This window comes from Embiotoca jacksoni, unplaced genomic scaffold (genome assembly GCF_022577435.1).
Source record: "Embiotoca jacksoni isolate LCO1_2020_lvr unplaced genomic scaffold, fEmbJac1.0.p SCAF_65, whole genome shotgun sequence".
Taxonomy (NCBI): Eukaryota; Metazoa; Chordata; class Actinopteri; family Embiotocidae; genus Embiotoca; species Embiotoca jacksoni.
The window spans coordinates 1,167,603-1,186,682 of record NW_027185420.1 but is presented as its reverse complement, the minus strand read 5'-3'; the positions used below and the strand labels follow the sequence as shown (position 1 = coordinate 1,186,682).

At 42.3% G+C, this 19,080-nt stretch overlaps 1 protein-coding gene across 1 annotated transcript in view; it reads right to left on the bottom strand.

Annotated features, from left to right (window-relative positions):
• LOC138213949 (diacylglycerol kinase zeta-like) overlaps nt 1-15,488 on the bottom strand; it is a 101,175-nt gene extending 85,687 nt beyond the window's left edge. Inside the window, exons 1-2 of the mRNA XM_069175286.1 lie at nt 14,930-15,488; nt 14,672-14,778 (exon numbers count right to left, since the gene is read on the bottom strand). Coding sequence (XP_069031387.1) covers nt 14,672-14,778; nt 14,930-15,049 — 227 coding nt within the window. The 5' untranslated portion in view covers nt 15,050-15,488. The remainder of the gene's footprint in view (nt 1-14,671; nt 14,779-14,929) is intronic.
• Nucleotides 15,489-19,080: the final 3,592 nt, after the last annotated feature.

Sequence of the window (19,080 nt, the reverse complement as noted above, 5' to 3'; positions counted from 1 at the left end):
ATTCTCTCTCAAAAAAAAACAACCTCCACTTCCTCTAAAAATTCAGAAGCTACAAATATGTAAATAAGACGTAATAAAATACGTCTGACTTTGGCTTCCAAACTATTTGTGGTCACAAATCCCCCTCATAAGGCCCCCCCCCCCCCCCGCAGAAATTCACTTTCAGTTTTCTACTTTTAAACTGCACTTTAAACATTTCAATGTAGGAACAAGAAGTAAAAACACAACTTTGTGTGGAGGATTTGGTAAAACAATATTTTATTTTTTTTCAAATTTTCTGCTTCAAATCTGATTTTTAGTTTTATGTGGCTTTAAACAGGTGGATATGGAAATGCACAGAATGACTGTCATGATATGAGGGCTTCAGTACCAGGATGATGCGCTCAGGACGGTCGCCATCTTGGCTCCATAGAGGAAGGGGGCGGGGCCATGACGGATTTGTCAAATTAAAAGTGTGTGAGGAAGAAGAATCGGTGTGTTTATTGAGCGTGTCAAACAGAGGACACAAAAACACGTCGATTTCTGTGTAAAATAATGAAAGCTGCAGATATTAAGGAGGGTGATGTGTTCACATGATGAGGTCATTTCCTGTCAGTGTGAGATTTGAAACACACAGTAAGAGTCCTGTCATGAAAGAGTACTACCTGTGACAGTGGTACTAAGAGGAAGTACAACATCTGGTGTGTCTCAATTTTTCCAACAACAGCTGGAGGGTCAAAAGGATCAGCAAGCCTGTCAATCAAACAGACATGCCCCCAAAAACAGGTATTTTTGAAGCAAAAACAAACAAATTCAAACTATATTTATCATTTTATCAAAAATGCACCAAAATGTGTTTCTTTGGGAAATAAAAACTTCCTTCAGACTGAATGTGTTCCAGATGTTCGTATTAAATCCAGCTGGACTTCCACACTTAGACGTTGATATCTGCAGCAACCCGTCAGGCCCTCGTCTACTCATCTGTTAAGGTTCACAGTTTCACACTAGGAAACTTTGACATGTTGTGGACAGGAGGAGATGGAGGCGGAGCCACGGGGCCACAGGAGGAGATGGAGGCGGAGCCACAGGAGGAGATGGAGGCGGGGCCACAGACACCCAACTGTCTAATCACCTGCATGTGTGGATTCACTGGAGACTCTAAACTGTCTGTAGGTGTGAATGTAAGCATGAAGGGTTATGTGTCTCCACCTGTCTCCGTGGTTACCACAATGTAAACACATCGTAATCCACAGTGAAGTGAACAAATTCAACTGTTATTGAAGTATTGAAGAAACCCTGAAACTCTGAAGAGCATCTGAAGCATTCTGTAGATAATGTTGATCTCAGATCAAAGGAAGAGGATCTGATGATGTCACAGAAGAGGATCTGATGATGTCACAGAAGAGAACCTGATGATGTCACAGAAGAGGATCTGATGATGTCACAGCAGAACAGTAGAAGTTTGGGCTTCAGAAGTGTCAGGAAACATTTCCAGAACAAGACAACAGGGGGACGTCTCAACATACTGGAGCCGCTGGAACTAATGACAACGGGTCCAGGTGAGACAACATGTCCTTTGATTGACAGCAGCAGTGATGAGTCAGCAGATCTACCGTCGTTACGTGACCACAGAGTCGCGAGCTGAGCTGCAGAACATGAAGGAAACTAGCAGAAAGAAACCAGCGGCTGGGACTCTTTCCAACTGTCTGAAGACGGTAGAATGACGTTCTCAGAGGTTTTGGTTTTTTATGTCTTAAATTCACGAGGTGAAGCGACAAAGTTACAAGTGAAACAACGGCTGAACTAACTGGTGCTGACCTCACTGTGCAGCATCCCAACATACAGGAGAGCTGCAACCACAGAAAACCAGCTACTGTCAAACTTGTGTTATATTCAATAAGATCAATACTCATTATTATTATTATTATTGTAAACTGAGTTGATTATTTTAACCATATCAAAGTTCCCTTTGGATAAAAATAATGTTTTTCTGACTGCGGTCACTGAGACACTGAAAATCATTTTTAGCCCTCCTTTGTGTAGAGCTGCAAATGACCACATGGGGGCGCTGTTTGATAGACAACCAATCAGAAAGTCCACGACGCTTCTTCAGTTTTCTACTACTTCTGTATTTAGGTCTTAAATTGTGACTTAAATTCTGGAGTTTTTGCAATAAAAATCATAATAATCATTACAATAATTGTCGTGAAGTATAAAGTTTACTATATAATAAACTACTTTAACATACTACTTTTTTAATATACAACTTTATACTATATAAAGTCAACATCAGACAAGAAATAAAGTTGAGTCAAATCCAACAAAAAAGAGTGAAATACATGACAACATTTCAAAAGCTGCTTTTAACCTGTCCGTTATGGACCGAGTCCTCCAAACTGAATCACTAAATCACGTCCTCACAAAATAACTACTATTATTATTTTTCTACGACAAACAAGAGTTCATAATTTTACCTTCTCAGACTGATAAAGATAAAAAATATCCGAAAAATGTAATCTGACATCACTACGATGGAGGTTTGAGGGAAACATGGTCTGGTTTTTAATGACTTTGTTAGGATTGAGAGGTTTGAGTGAACAGGTTCTAATTTAAAGAAATAGATATGAAATAATAAAATGGAAAGAAATCTAAATTTATATGCCTTTAGAACGAGGTCTATGCAATCAAGTCGTTACCATTGGCTCAAACTCCTGACTTTGTATTTTCTTCATGAAAGATTAGTTTTTCATTGTAAAAAGCTAATTATTCCTATTTATTTCATCATATGTGTAAACTGGACTTCAACTTTTAAATGGATGAAAATGTTTGAAATAAGTGGAAGTTAATAAAAATTTTAAAAAAATTCACATCCCCAGACAACATTTCATAATTTCTATACTTCCCTGCTTAAATTAAAAGGAACCAGGAGTGAAGTTGAATTTGTATTTATTAGTTTTCTCATATTAGTAATAATAGAATTGATACTTTTTATCTGCTACATGTTTCTTTTACATCATGAATACATGTATTTATTCATATGAACACTGTGGGGTCTGGACCTCACTGTGTAAAGGCAATTTGGCATCATTGTATTATCCTGTCACTCATGTTTGGGTTTTATATTTCTGCGTCTGGGGGCACATTTCCTGTCATTTTTATGCTTTCTTTTCAGAAATGTGGCTAAAACGACATCTTCACTGGAGTTTTTATTCCATTTGTTACATAAAAATATTTCTTTTAATGCAGCATCGAATGTATTGCGTGCAGGAGAGCCGGTGGCAGCAAAGCAGCATGAAGAGGACGCTCGTTATGGTGCAACGTGATTATGATTTCAGTATTTCTGACACACACACACACACACACACACACACACACACACACACCTGCTCGTCTCCTCTCTCTCATCTGTCGCCCACTCAGTATTTCCAACAAATAAAATGACACTCGACGGCACGACACACAATTCCTTTAACTTCCCAACACCCACCGCCGACCTATTTTCTGTGTTTCTCTCCAACAAAAGGGACTCTGATTATCATTTCAACCGTGAATCCTCAACCTGACCCCGAAACAAACCGTCCTGCTGGTAGAATCACAGGGAACATTTATGTGTGATGTTTGATATAAACACCAGAACTGCTGCATTTATCCTCTTTAAGCTGGTTATAAAAGCAACGTATGAAACCCGACACCATCCTTTGAAGATGCTCTTTTTTTTGTCATGCAAATGATCCATTGATGTGTCACGTATCAGACGTGGTGATTATTCGTGACAGTGACAGTATGACTTGCTGTTTGCAGGGCAGCAGCAGTAATACTGAGCAGAATTTGTCGTGTCAGCAATTCTGTCTTTTTCCACACTCTTCACGTGGCAGCTTTGTAAACTCCCGTCAAACATTAAGGACGGACGTTTCAAAGCAAAAGTACGATTTGAAAATTTGTACGCAACCATTCGAATATTATCAAATGTTTGTTACGAACGGCTATGCAGGCTTTTAAGTACATTACTGCCACCTTCTGACGGGAGTGATGCGTTACAACGGTAAAAAACATGGCAAATAAGGAAAAACGATAGTCGCACGTCAGCAGACAAAAACAAACCGTCTAATTCAGGTGCTAAAAGCGAGATAGAATACTTATATCGTCCTCCTGCTCTGTGCATAGTTCACGCGAAACAGGAGCAGCCTTGAAACCTTTTTTGAACCACCTTTGTTTGTTTTAATTAGAGACCACGTCTCGCTGTATTAGACCCAGAATATAACACTTGCATACTATTACGCTAAATAACAAATAGATAACATCAAAGTCAAATTTGAAATCTATTATAAAACCATATGAGATGCAAAATCTGCACGAATCCATTTTCTTCTGTCTTTTGTGATAAGTTCTCACTTTGTTTATAGTTTTTATAGTTTTTACTGCTATTTTACTGCTATTTTATTGCTTTTTCTATTGTTCTATTATTATCTTATTGCTTCTGTATGCTGCTGTAGCGAAAAAACTTCCCCTCGGGGATTAATAAAGTAACTACCTAACCTAACCTAACTTTGTTCAGCTTCTTGCTATTTTTAGTGTGAAAATTCCCTCAGCAATAAATCTGTTTCTGAACATGCAATAATTAATGATGATGTAATTGGACACAACATGGGCCCATAAAGCTTAATTCAAAAGCCCAAGCAGACCAATTTAAGGACATATTAGATCTGACAGAGCCTTCATAACCCAGTTTCACATCCTCATTATAAGACAACTGGACCATAAACTAAAGCACATCTGGTCTTTAACCCCACAGCTGGAAGACGTTGGTAGGAACTACAGATGTTAGACAAATGGAGCTGTCTCGTGAAACTGTGATCTATGTTTGTGCATTTTAAGAACATCTGGAAAAATCCAGTCGTTTCCAAATACGTGATCAATACATTGATGCTGTAAATGTGTGTCAGCGCTCCTCCAGCCTGGTATTGATGCTTTATGTGCGTCATTGTTAGATTTGCATCATTTTTATTTAACAGTATATTAATAGAGTCATATTAGGACACAAAATCATGTTTATGTTCTTGAATTAAATACATATTTGTGTGATTTTGAGGCCTAGAGGGTTTAAATGTGATCAGTTCAGTCGGTTTTTAGAAAACATGTAAACTATATAATCAGCAGAAACCCGATGTATTCTCTACATTATAAGTGAAGGTGAGTATTTTTACAGTGCACCCTCCCTCTGTCTATCCAATATAAAACACAACTACAAATAAATTACAGTAAAAAAGAGGAACAATTCAAAACGCCTTTTCGCCCACTCGTCATTTTAATAAACTACATTTCCCGTTGCGTCTCCTGATCCGCCTGACACCAACAGCTGAGTCTGTCGAGACTGCTGCATCCTCCGCTGGTTTCTGCCTTGAAGACAAGTCGCAGGGGAAAGAGAACGCGCAGCAGGAGAGGAAGGTGGAGCAGAGAGACTCTGCTGAATCCTGCAAAACACCCACGAAGGGTGAAAGACAATTTGCTGAAGCTTTTCAAACTGAGCCAAGTTTTTTTAGATTTTCATATTATACTTACAGTTTTGCAGCCAATATTGAATTTCATCGTTCAGATGTATTTATTTTCTTTGCTTTTTGGAGAACAGTGAGTTGAATGTTGTAATCTAGAACTTGTTTGAAGTGCAGTGATTTCAGGGTTTTTTTCTATTATACTTTACTTACATTTGTAGCACATGTTTAATTTTGTTTGTGATATTTGGTTTTTTTCTGATATAAAATGATATTACGGCTTGACTGGATGCTTTATGGTTTCTACATGCCCAGCTAGTATATTTTAAATTCAATATTTAACCAATAAACAATGTCTTTTGTTCAGTATTTTGGATCTGATGTGGCATTATGTTTGATTTCTAAATAACCGATGATCTTGGTACATATACTTTGCTACATATTCATCTTGTTGGAAAACATTTGATAAAAAAATCAATCATAAATCAAACAGCATGACTTAATTTCATTATAAGTGACTGTATTTAGTGTCCAGGGGTGTGTGTGGGGGTTAGGGGGTGGGAGGGGGAGTGATACGAGACATTGATTGACCTACTTGTGTATCTGACCCTGCAAACAGACAGATAACACTGACTGGCCCGCTCTGCTGTATGATGGCAGAGAGGAAGAGGAACAGCTGGATGTTGTGAAATGAAACATCCCCGTGATTCACACATCCAGTTGGAGATCGACTCTTTCCAGGAAGCTGTAGGCTGAAATTTATTATCCTGCCTTAAACGTTAATGATACGACTCTCTGATATCATTCTGTACCACAGTCTGGATATAAAAGAGTTCGTAGCTTCAGGTCTGTAAGAAGTAGTGCAGATGCTACAAATATTAAAACCTGGATGCTTCACACACACCTTCAACCAGACAAAACAGAAATTCAATGCAATCAGACCACAGACTGGATATAGAAGTGTTCATAGCTTCAGGTCTGTAAAATGGTTCTGATCCAGAAGTGTCTTCAGCTGCAATACCAGCGAGTGCCACTAGAGGTCGGCTCCAAAAAGCCTCCGGCTCCATAGACTCCCGTTCAACTTCTCTCATCAAATCCAAAGTGAATAAAATGTGTCCATCAGTTATCTCGGTGTTGTTAGCTAAAGTCACTCCTTCTTATTAGTTTTCTGGAGGTCCATCTGAAAATAATCCCTCATTCATTAGAAAAGAAGATTCAAGAAGACCTGTTTTTGGGGGCGTGTCTGTTTGATTGACAGGTCTGTGGTGCAGTCAGGTTACAGCTATCGGTGGGCGGGACGTAGTATCGTCAGGTTTCCGATCAGATCGGTCAGATCCACCGCTGGCTCCTCCCCCAGCTCCTCCAAATATGGTCACTTCCTGCTCCAAACCGCTCTGAACTAACAAAGATGGTTGATGGACAGAATCTGAACTGGAGGATTCATAACGTTCACAAACCAACGATGACATCACTGATGGTTGATGACATCACTGATGGTTAATGATTGGTTGTGATGCTGTTTGAAGCACCGGAGGTTGTTCTGGATTTTTCTCAACACGTCCCTGCAAATGTTTCACAATAAAAGCCTTTTCTATTTTATAAAACGCCAGAGGAGTTTTAGTTTGACATAAATACAGGAAGTGTTGAGTTTATATTGACGCCTAATGCAGCAAATAGCGATCGTTGTTCTTCTTCCACGCCCTCAGTCGATCAAACTAACACCTCATGATGTGTCACTCATGATTGGGATGGTTGTCAGTGTCTTGAAATACAGTCGGACCTCCGCATGCCACAGCATCAGACGGCTAACGCACACGATGACAAGTATTAAGAGACCGAAGACTTCCTAGCTGCTGCCGGAGGCTCAAACTATCATCACAAGACTGGAGGTCAAAACTAAAGCATGATTGAATCATCTGAATAAAAAAGGCTCGTCCTGTGTGGACAGCGATTGTCAATAAGAAATAATCCAGCTGGACTCGGTGGTTTCAGGGAGGTCCAACAATTCAACCAGGAGGGCCTCGCTCAGTAATCCAGGTAGATAATCCCAGAGAGATTAAGTTTTGCTACGACCCCGGTCACATTACTAAATCATCTAGCAGGGATGTGAGTTTGATGGGCTTTGAATTGTGCTGCTGAAAAAAGATGATCCAGGTTCAACTCGGACCCGACATATTTGGTTTCCTCCTCTGTATACAAATTCACTGAAAAAAATAAAAGAACAGTCATCAACCATCAGTGATGTCATCATCCATCAGTGATGTCATCGTTGGTTTGTGAACGTTATGAATCCTCCAGTTCAGATTCTGTCCGTCAACCATCTTTGCTAGTTCGGAGCGGTTTGGAGCAGGAAGTGACCATATTTGGACGAGCTGGGGGAGGAGCCAGTGGTGGATCTGACCGATCTGATTGGAAACCTGACGATACTACGTCCCGCCCACCGATAGCTGTAACCTGACTGCACCACAGACCTGTCAATCAAACAGACACGCCCCCAAAAACAGGTCTTCTTGAATCTTCTTTTCTAATGAATGAGGGATTATTTTCAGATGGACCTCCAGAAAACTAATAAGAAGGAGTGACTTTAGCTAACAACACCGAGATAACTGATGGACACATTTTATTCACTTTGGATTTGATGAGAGAAGTTGAATGGGAGTCGATGGAGCCGGAGGCTTTTTGGAGCCGACCTCTAGTGGCACTCGCTGGTATTGCAGCTTCAGATACTTCCGCATCGGAACCATTTTACAGACCTGAAGCTACGAACTCTTTTTTATCCAATCTGTGGTTGGAGCACCCAAAACACTCTCCTATTATAGAAGTCAGATCAGATTGTGTGGGCAAAATTTTTGAGAAAGCAAAGTGAGAAACGACCTCAAATCAACATTCGGTTTTGCAGAAAAAAATATGTTGCTTTTTTTTTTACAGCCAATGAAATGTAACCAGATGATCATCTGGTATGGAGATACAACAAAGAGTCTCACCAGAATATCACGGCTCTTTTTTACGTATTTATTATGGCTTTCTGCGTTAATGCTTCTTGCCAAAGACGAGAGCCTCGTCAATCCTGACTCGTCCAAAAAAACTTCAATTTCACAGCACAATCTACGTGACTTTTTGGTCTTCCACACTGAAAGTCCAGCTTCCTGTTTTCCTGTCTGCGTGCAGCACTAGTTTTGATGTTGGTCCACCGTCAGATTTGATTTTAAGCTGCTGCTCTAATGGTAGATTAGTAAAGCTGTTTTTTACTAAAAAAAAAAACCCTCCAAATCTCCGTCCTCCATAACTACACTCGCCAATGTCGCTAACGGTAAAATCAACACAAGACTGTCTGTTTGATTTGATTGGTGTGATGCCAAACAGCGGCTGAGTTCCTCTCGGCATAATCCTGAGTAATCACAGTTTGGCAGTGGAATGACTGCAGCCTCCTCTGATTGTTGTTGTTTTTTTACCAAGGGAAGCCAACATAGCCTGGATTTCCCCCCCGGGACGCTGACATGAGCGCCAATTGCACTGCAATACCATGTTTCACCACACGTGCCGTTTAGGGAGGCGCTGTTTCACTCACTGTAAAATACTCAGTGAGAAATATGATAGAGAGACGGCAGCATTATAATTAAAATGTAATATTAAAATGGCAACTGCCATATGAAAACACGGGGAGGCCTACGGGAGAAAACGCCGCCGAAGACGATGACATTTCAGGCTAACGACAGCTCCAGAGAAAACCTCCTGCACACGGCAAATTTCAAACAGTCATTTTCTTTTTTTAAAGCATGATTTAATTTTTTTGTGTACAGAAATAAATACTTGGTCTTTAAGACACGAAACGTGTGTCAGTCGGGAGTCAGCAACATGTTGCAAGTAAATATGAAATGGTTTCCACTTGTGTAGCAGCTCGGCGGTCGACAAAGCGATTTACAGTGTTTGCTTCCAAACAGCAAAAAAGTTGGCCTCAGTGTGAAGTGAATGGTTTTGCCAAGTCTGAAGAAGTTCCCTCGAGGAGTTCTTGATATATTATTACAAGAACGAGACGGATAGATGAGGGCAACGTAAGGTCACGGTGACTTTGAACTTTGACCTTTAAACACCAAACTCTAATCAGTTCATCTTTGAGGTCGAGTGAACTATTGTGCCACATTTTAAAGAAACTCCATCCTGACGTTGCTGATGTATCATGTTCACGTGAATGTGTCGAATTGGGCCTCCTAGTGACCTTGACCTTTGACCTTTCCCTTCCAAAATCGAATCAGTTCATCTTTGGAGGTCAAGTGAACGGCAAACAAGTTTAGCGTGATTTCAAAGCTGGCTGCTCGGAGCAGGTCAGCTGTGGGCCGAGCACATCTCATTCTGGAGTGAAATCTATTGTGATCGGTGTTATTACCGGCAGGAAGACGGCGTTCAGAGCCTGATGGTCATCAGCGTCCGTCTTTCTCAACGAGATGAAGTCCGTTCAACGCAGACTCTATTTATAGCGACTGTCACTGTCACTGCGAGATTACAAACACCAGACACGGCAGCCGCCCTGATTACATTTAGTGTCATCCTGCCTCATGAGATATTACATACATATACTACACAGGCTCAGTTCATCCAGTCAGATGTGCTGGAACATCCTGGTACTTTTGACATCCTATGTTTCACATACTAAATATTGGGCCATACTTCATTTTTTTCTGGCGTATTAAATAGTGTGTTAGTGTGGATACTGGAATACAGTGACAGCATATTAAACGTAGGATGCCACAAGTACCAGGATGTCCTACTACATCTCCTTGAGCTGTTCTGACCCACAATCCTTTGCACGGCGGAAGATACGTCACATTGACTGAGCTGCTGATGCTCCGTCCACAAAAACAATAAGAATAAGAGCCATTAAAATGAAGCGTATTCGTTCCAAATCGCATCATTTTTGTTTTTTTACTTCAAATGTCAAATGTTGCGAGGGGTACGACCAAGAGGGTCAAAGGTCAAGGAGCATTGTTATGATGTAGTAGCATGTTCCCGATTGTACACACAGTACATGCAACAGCAGATGCTTTGTAAGGTTATAGCTGCAGTACGTACTGAAAGTAAAAATAAATGGTTTGTGTCCTTGTTCAGACAAATGGACGATCCAGATGTTGGACTTTGTCTCACCAGAATTTACCAAACTAAGTCTGGAACAACGTAGAAATCAGTTACAGATTTTTACTCAACAAGAAATAAAACATTTGTCCATGTTTTACAGCCGATGAGTGTTCTGTGCTCCTTTTGTTCAACCATACAAACATCACAAACATGTTGTTGCCCATTTGTCAAATGAGATGAGCCGACAACAGTTGGACAAATATTCTGCCGAGGCGTCCCGGCCGGCGTTACATCTGTTCCTCTTCACAATACAGGAACAACCAGCAACTGTCACATTTATAGGACGTTTGTTCCTCACGTCCCATCTGTCACGTCTTTTTTAGGTTGGACCGTTATCATGTTCATTTTCAGGGAAGTCATTGTTTATTCTATATTATTATGTTTGATTGTGGGGGGGGGGGGGACTATTAATATTTAATCTGTAATCAAATTTATACAACTGGTTGCTGCAAATGAAACTACAGGTGGAAAAATCTGTTAATTTAATACTAGTTACCACTAAAGCTGGAGTTTACATGTATATCTGTCCAAGCCCAAACAGATATTGATGTCACAGTGACCTTGACCTTTGACCTCTAAAATCTAAACAGTTCATTGTTGAGCCGAAGTGAACGTTTGTGTGTGTGTGTGGAGTTTGAAGAAATTCCCTCGAGGCGTTCTTGATATATTATGTTTACAAGAACGAGACGGACAGACGACAGGAACGTGACATCACAGTGACTTTGAACTTTGACCTTTGACCACCAAACTCAAACCAGTTCATCTTTAAGACCACGTGAACGATTGTGCCACATTTCAAGTCATCCCATGCTGGCATTCCTGAGATATCATGTTGATGTGAATGTGTCGAATTTGGGCTCACAGTGACCTTGACTTTTGAAAAAAAAACACATTGAGTACCACAACAAAATGAAAAACTAACTAAAATTGAGAACTTCCCTCAGCGATTTCATCACTGAAACCTTCCAGGGTTTGTAGCTGGAGTTCGAAATCTAAAGTTAACTAGAAAAAACATGAAGTAAAAAGACAAATAGAGTGGATGTATGGCAGGATGTACGCTGCGCCATGTGGTGTTTTATCTCTGAAAAACCCCAAAAGAACCAATCAGAGCGTCGCCAGCGTGTCGGATCAACAAGTCGTATCATTAAAATCTCAACAAACATCCATCCTTGTTCCTCAAGAAGCAATTTAAACTATTTCAGCCAAAAACAAACCGTGCAATCTTGTCTAAATCTTTATGTTTTTGTCTTTATTGTCTTTTTCTGTACCAACAATAAGAGTATGAATAAGTATTTTATTTTTTGCATGCAAGTTTAAAATTGTTCCAATAGAAACCTGTAATGGTTAAAAACAAGTTTAATGTTTTAATCGTCGTACTGGCGTTACTTTCGTGCATCAAAAGGTTAAATTACGATTTTTCTGAAGTGCTTTAGAGAATATTTCAAAATATCGCGTCACAGATTTAATGTCGCTGTTATTTCTTTGAAAACTCCATATGAACAATTATTATGAAGTACACACACACACACACACACACATACACAGTTTCGCGGTGCCACAGATACAGCTGATACTTACATAACTCGCCTGAGTCAGAAGTGACAGCTGCGCCGGCCCCGCCCCCACCACACACACACACACACACACACACACACACACACACACACACACACACACACACACACACACACACACACACACACACACACACACACACACACACAATCCCATCTGGATTACTGACTACAATAAATGATGCTGAGATTATGCCTCACACTGGCGGTGACATAAGCAGCCGGCTGATGAGCAGCTTCACGCCGTCTTACAATTTCTGACCTCCGACACGCTGATAAAAAAAAAAGTCCCTTTTCTGAAATCAGACACCAGTTTTTTCAGAATATTTGAAAGACTGAACAAGGAAATGAAAATCCAGACTCAGTATGTGATGTCATATTCAGCTCAGCGTGCATTATTTGTGGAAGATTCAGTTCGGTATCCGACAAGCTTTTTTTACAAACACCCTCTCCATGTATTTTATCAACTGTACTGCAGATTTCACCGCCAACCAATCACGCTGCAGCTCCGAATTTATAGAAGTAGTGCAGACGCTACAAATATTAAAACCTGGATGCTTCACACACACCTTCAACCAGACAAAACAGAAATTCAATGCAATCAGACCACAGACTGGATATAAAAGTGTTCGTAGCTTCAGGTCTGTAAAATGGTTCTGATCCAGAAGTGTCTTCAGCTGCAATACCAGCGAGTGCCACTAGAGGTCGGCTCCAAAAAGCCTCCGGCTCCATAGACTCCCATTCAACTTCTCTCATCAAATCCAAAGTGAATAAAATGTGTCCATCAGTTATCTCGGTGTTGTTAGCTAAAGTCACTCCTTCTTATTAGTTTTCTGGAGGTCCATCTGAAAATAATCCCTCATTCATTAGAAAAGAAGATTCAAGAAGACCTGTTTTTGGGGGCGTGTCTGTTTGATTGACATCACTGACGGTTGATGACATCACTGACGGTTGATGACATCACTGACGGTGGGTGGTTGCAATCAGCACAGTTGATGAAGTTGATGGATACCCAACATTAGTGTCACCAATTCAGTGTCTGACTACACTTGAAACATGTTCACAATCGACCCTGAATATTGGCCAGAAAAGGCATTTTTACGCGACATTAGCTGACCTTTGACCTTTTGGATATAAAACGTCACCGCTTCACCACCTTATCTTTAAGATATCGCATCCACAAGAAGAGGACAGATGGGAGGTCGCAAGTCCAAATGAACGTTTGTACAAAATTCATAGAAATTCCTTCACAGCGTTGTGGCGATAATAAAAGTTCAATATGAGAATATGAGGAAGTGACAGGAGGTACATGAGGTCACGGTGATCTGCCGAGTTCAAAGACTGTATGTTTGTAAAAAGCGTTCGTAGCTTCTCAGTTTGAAACATGATCACCAGACGAAAACCATCAGCCGGCTCCATCATCTGTTCATTCACCCTGAACAGGCTCCACCTGACTCACAGCCTGACTCACTTCCCTGTGATTACAGTCTGAAAGGTGGACCAATCAGTGACCAGAGGGGGAGGGGCTAACTATGATGAAGTGGTTCCATCGCTGCTGCTCCGATAGTTTATAATTGATTCTGAGGTCTCCGCCCAGCAGGAGGTACCGACAGGATACGATCCTTCGTATATTAATGCAGTGATTTAATCTCTGGTTGTAACAAGTCTGTAAAAAAACACTCACAATTGATGGCATTAATTAACGCAACTAACGTTTTTTCAATTCACGCAATTTTTCCGCAAAAAAACGTTATCAACAGAATCTGTGCTGAAAGTATCAACAGCATAAAGTCACAAAATTTCAAACACAACTCGCTTTAATACCAAAAATAACTCAGCTCCTGTTTTCATCACCAAATAAAACTCCCGGAACAAGTGGAAAAAACAGGAAGTGACGGGGCTTTGGCGGGAAATGTGGCCTTCACAATATAAGTCTCAAATGAAATGCTTACAATCGAAGGAAGTGATTACATATTACTGTATGTTAAAATACACTTTGTTTATTTAAAGCATAAAATTCACATATCTTGATGTTTCCGGTGCAACTGAACGATCTGTAACAGCTGAGCTTCGATTCATATCTTCTTCCTCAGAGATTCAGCATCAACATCATCAACCAACCTGTCCAGCAGCCACAACAGGAAAACTGCTTTCCAGGAGTCAGTGAACACACCACCGCAGAAAAAAACCAAATGAATCTTCCTCATACACAAAGACCACCTGTTATGGTGTGGATGAAGATGATCACATGAGAGGGGGGATGATGCATCAAATCAGGTCATTTTTTATCATATCTGTCATTTCTAGTTTGTAATTTTCATGAGTGAAACTAATCTCAACCTTTTTCACTTTGGTATAAAAAAAGACCTTTAACACACACACACACTCCAGGTGTCATGTGATGACAACAATGCCACCAGGAAGAGGCTTCAGAGTTTCAGGTAGAACAGGTTTCCAGGAAGTGGGCCACTGTACCCGCCACTCAATGTGTTTTCCTACCTGTAAGACACCTGCTTCTTGAAGGTCAGCTGGACGAACTCGGACTGCATCTGGGACACGTGCAGCTGTACGCCCTCCACCTGCTGCTGCTTCCCCCTCCGCATCTCCTGGAGCAAAAATAAACACAGGACATTACAATAATGCACATTTATTACAGGCTCTGTGGTTTTGGTGGAAGCGTTTCACACACACACACACACACACACACACACACACACACACACACACACACACACACACAGACCATCTCCCACGCACCTGGCAGCAGCCCGGCTCCAGCGCGCTCCCGCAGCGCTCCTCCTCGGCGAACACGTCCTCCTCCTCGGCCACGTCCTCCAGCCTGGGCCGCTCCGCGACCGGCGCAGAGGAGCCGCTCATCCTCCCGCAGCGGCGTCTCTCTGTCCGGTGATAACGATCAGATAATGTTTATAATACGTCAAATAGATGATCCGTACGCGGACTGTCTTCTGCTGCTGCAGCGGTGTTATTTTTGGAAGAAGTTGTTTATTTTCGGGAGCGGATTTGAATGAAGCTCGTCTCCGTCCCGTCCTCCGGAGTTGGACCGGCCTGTTTGGGGCAGTCCGGACCGGCAGCCCACCGGAGACCCGATCAATGAAGTGTGTGTCCCGGAGATGTCCTGACACACCTGGTGTGTGTGTGTCTGTGTGTGTGTGTGTGTGTGTGTGTGTGTGTGTGTGCGCGCGTGTGTGTTCTGCTCCGCCGTGTAAGCAGGAAATCAGCTGATCTGTCTCGTCTCCTCATGTACTGAATAATACTATAAACGGCAACAAATCAAATTACTAAATGATGCATTAATGCTCCGGTTGTGATTGGACCGCCCTGTGACTCTGCCCCCCCCCCCCCCTCCCCTCTCTCTCTCCCCTCTGATGACGCCAACGCGAAGTGATGAGATCACTGTCCAGTAAAATAAATAAACCTTGTTTTATTAATGCATCATTGATACTTTAAAAAAAAAAGTTTTATAACTTAACGTTCACACTTGCAAGCTTGATTGATATTAATAATAATAGATGCTTCGTTAATTTATTCCGCCTCCACCACAGACATATATAAAAGTGTTCATAGCTTCCAGCTATAAAAAATGGTTCCAATGCAGAAGTGTCTTAAGATGCAATACCACCGAGTGCCACTAGAGGTCGGTTCCAAAAGATCATGACCATATTTGGGACGAGCTGGGGGAGGAGCCGGCGCTGGATCTGACTGATCTGATTGGAAACCTGAGCTACTACGTCCCGCCCACCGATAGCTGTAACCTGACTGCACCACAGGCCTGTCAATCAAACAGCTATTAAATGAATATAAATAAATAATATTATATGATATTATTATAGTAAATATAGTAAATTACAATTGTGTGTGCCTGACAAAACAGGAGAAATCTAAAATATTTCACATCATACTGTGTCCAAACTGCAGACTCAGCATCCCGGTGCATTCTTGTTAGTTACTTTGCACCAGTATGTGAACTGCCCCACCCGGAACAATAAAACTCTGGACCTACTGTATGCTAATGCCATGGATGCATACAGTACTACTGCCCTTCCCCTCCTTGGTAGATCAGACCACAACCTGGTCCTGCTGACTCCCAAGTATGTTCCCCTGGTGCAGAGGCAGCCTGTAACCACAAGGACTGTGAGGAGGTGGACACAGGAGGCTAAAGACGCCCTGCAGGACTGCTTTGAGTCCACGGACTGGGATGTGCTGTGTGGATCACATGGGGAGGACATCAACAGCAGGACGGACTGTATCACAGAATACATTAAATTCTGTGAACACACCACCGTACCATCCAGGACTGGACACTGCTTCCCCAACAACAAGCCGTGGATCACCAGTGACCTGAAAGTTCTTCTTAATAAGAAGAAAGCAGCCTTCAGGTCTGGGGACAGGGACGAGCTCAGGAGAGTGCAGCGCCACCTGAAGGAGAAGCTCAGGGAGTGCAAGGACTCCTACAGGAGGAAGCTGGAGGCCAAACTCCAGCAGAACAACGTGAGGGAGGTGTGGACCGGAATGAAGGAGATTACTGGGTTCAAGGGGAGAGAGAGACAACCAGGGGGAACCTGGAGAGGAACAACCAGGGGGAAGCTGGAGAGGAACAACCAGGGGGAACCTGGAGAGGAACAACCAGGGGGAACCTGGAGAGGAACAATCAGAGGGAACCTGGAGAGGAACAACCAAGGGGAACCTGGAGAGGAACAACTAGGGGGAACCTGGAGAGGAACAACCAGGGGGAACCTGGAGAGGAACAACCAGGGGGAACCTGGAGAGGAACAACTAGGGGGAACCTGGAGAGGAACAACCAGGGGGAACCTGGAGAGGAACAATCAGAGGGAACCTGGAGAGGAACAACCAAGGGGAACCTGGAGAGGAACAACTAGGGGGAACCTGGAGAGGAACAACTAGGGGGAACCTGGAGAGGAACAACCAGGGGGAACCTGGAGAGGAACAACCAGGGGGAACCTGGAGAGGAACAACTAGGGGGAACCTGGAGAGGAACAACCAGGGGGAACCTGGAGGAACAACTAGGGGGAACCTGGAGAGGGCCAATGAGCTAAACTGTATCTTCAACAGGTTTAGTTCACCACTCTCATCTGTCTCCTCCACACCTTACACCCCCCTCCCCCCTTTTTCCTCCCTGGTGAGCTGCATCGACACCTTGACCCCCCCCACCCTCCTCTCTGTGACGACTGGCCAGGTTAGGAGACAGCTGGAGAGACTCCACCAGCGCAAGGCTGCGGGACCTGACGGCATCAACCCCGGGGTCCTGAAGACCTGACGGCATCGGCCCCGAGGTCCTGAAGACCTGACGGCATCGGCCCCGAGGTCCTGAAGACCTGCGCCGTCCAGCTGGCTGAGGTCCTGCAACACCTCTTCAGCCTGAACCTGAAGCAGGAGGAGGTCCCGGTGCTGAGGAAGACGTCCTGCCTGGTTCCAGTCCCTAAGAAGACGACTCCATCCGGCCTCAACGACTACCGACCGGTTGCCCTCACATCTCATGTGATGAAGGTGCTGGAGAGGCTGGTCTTGGCCCACCTCAGACCGTTGGTGAAATCTTCTCTGGACCCTCTACAATTTGCGTACCAGCCTCATGTGGGAGTGGACGATGCCATCATCTACCCTCTCCACCTGCTGCAGGGACAGAGGAGCACTTTCTCCAAAAGATTCCTCCAGCTCCGCTGTCACAAGGACAGATACAGGAGATCATTCCTGATACAGGAGATCATTCCAGATACAGGAGATCATTCCTGATACAGGAGATCATTCCAGATACAGGAGATCAGTCCTGATACAGGAGATCATTCCAGATACAGGAGATCATTCCAGATACAGGAGATCATTCCTGATACAGGAGATCATTCCAGATACAGGAGATCATTCCAGATACAGGAGATCATTCCAGATACAGGAGATCAGTCCTGATACAGGAGATCATTCCAGATACAGGAGATCATTCCAGATACAGGAGATCATTCCAGATACAGGAGATCATTCCTGATACAGGAGATCATTCCAGATACAGGAGATCATTCCAGATACAGGAGATCATTCCAGATACAGGAGATCATTCCAGATACAGGAGATCATTCCAGATACAGGAGATCATTCCTGATACAGGAGATCAGTCCTGATACAGGAGATCATTCCTGATACAGGAGATCATTCCAGATACAGGAGATCATTCCAGATACAGGAGATCATTCCTGATACAGGAGATCATTCCAGATACAGGAGATCAGTCCTGATACAGGAGATCATTCCTGCCGACCGCAATTAGACTACAATAACTCACCTCTGGCAAAATCCATCACATAACAATAACACTGTTGACTGTGTTTCTTGGTTGTTTGTATATAATATATATAGATATATACTGTACTGTATATACTGTGCATTTTATATTTTATATTTATATTTTATATTTTTTACTGCTATTTTACTGCTATTTTACTGCTATTTTATTGCTTTTCTATTGTTCTATTATTATCTTATTGCTTCTGTATGCTGCTGTAGCGAAAAAAATGTCCCCTCGGGGATTAATAAAGTAACTACCTAACCTAACCTAACCTAAATAACACAACAAAAATACTTTTACCAGACATCTTATGTGACTATCCAGAGTTACAAGAATACAACGGCACTGCACTGCCACCTACTGGCCATAGTTGAAACTGTGAATACATGCAGCTACACATGACAAAATCAACATTGTTGATTTCATAAAGTAATAATACTTTAGTTAGTAGATGAAGATGTAGAAATGATGACAGCATTGTTGTATTTTGATTTACATTTAATTTACATTTAAATTCACACAATGCTGATCAAATCTATCATAACCAGATAAATCTCTGTCTCTCAGACGTACATGCATACAAATACAATACAAT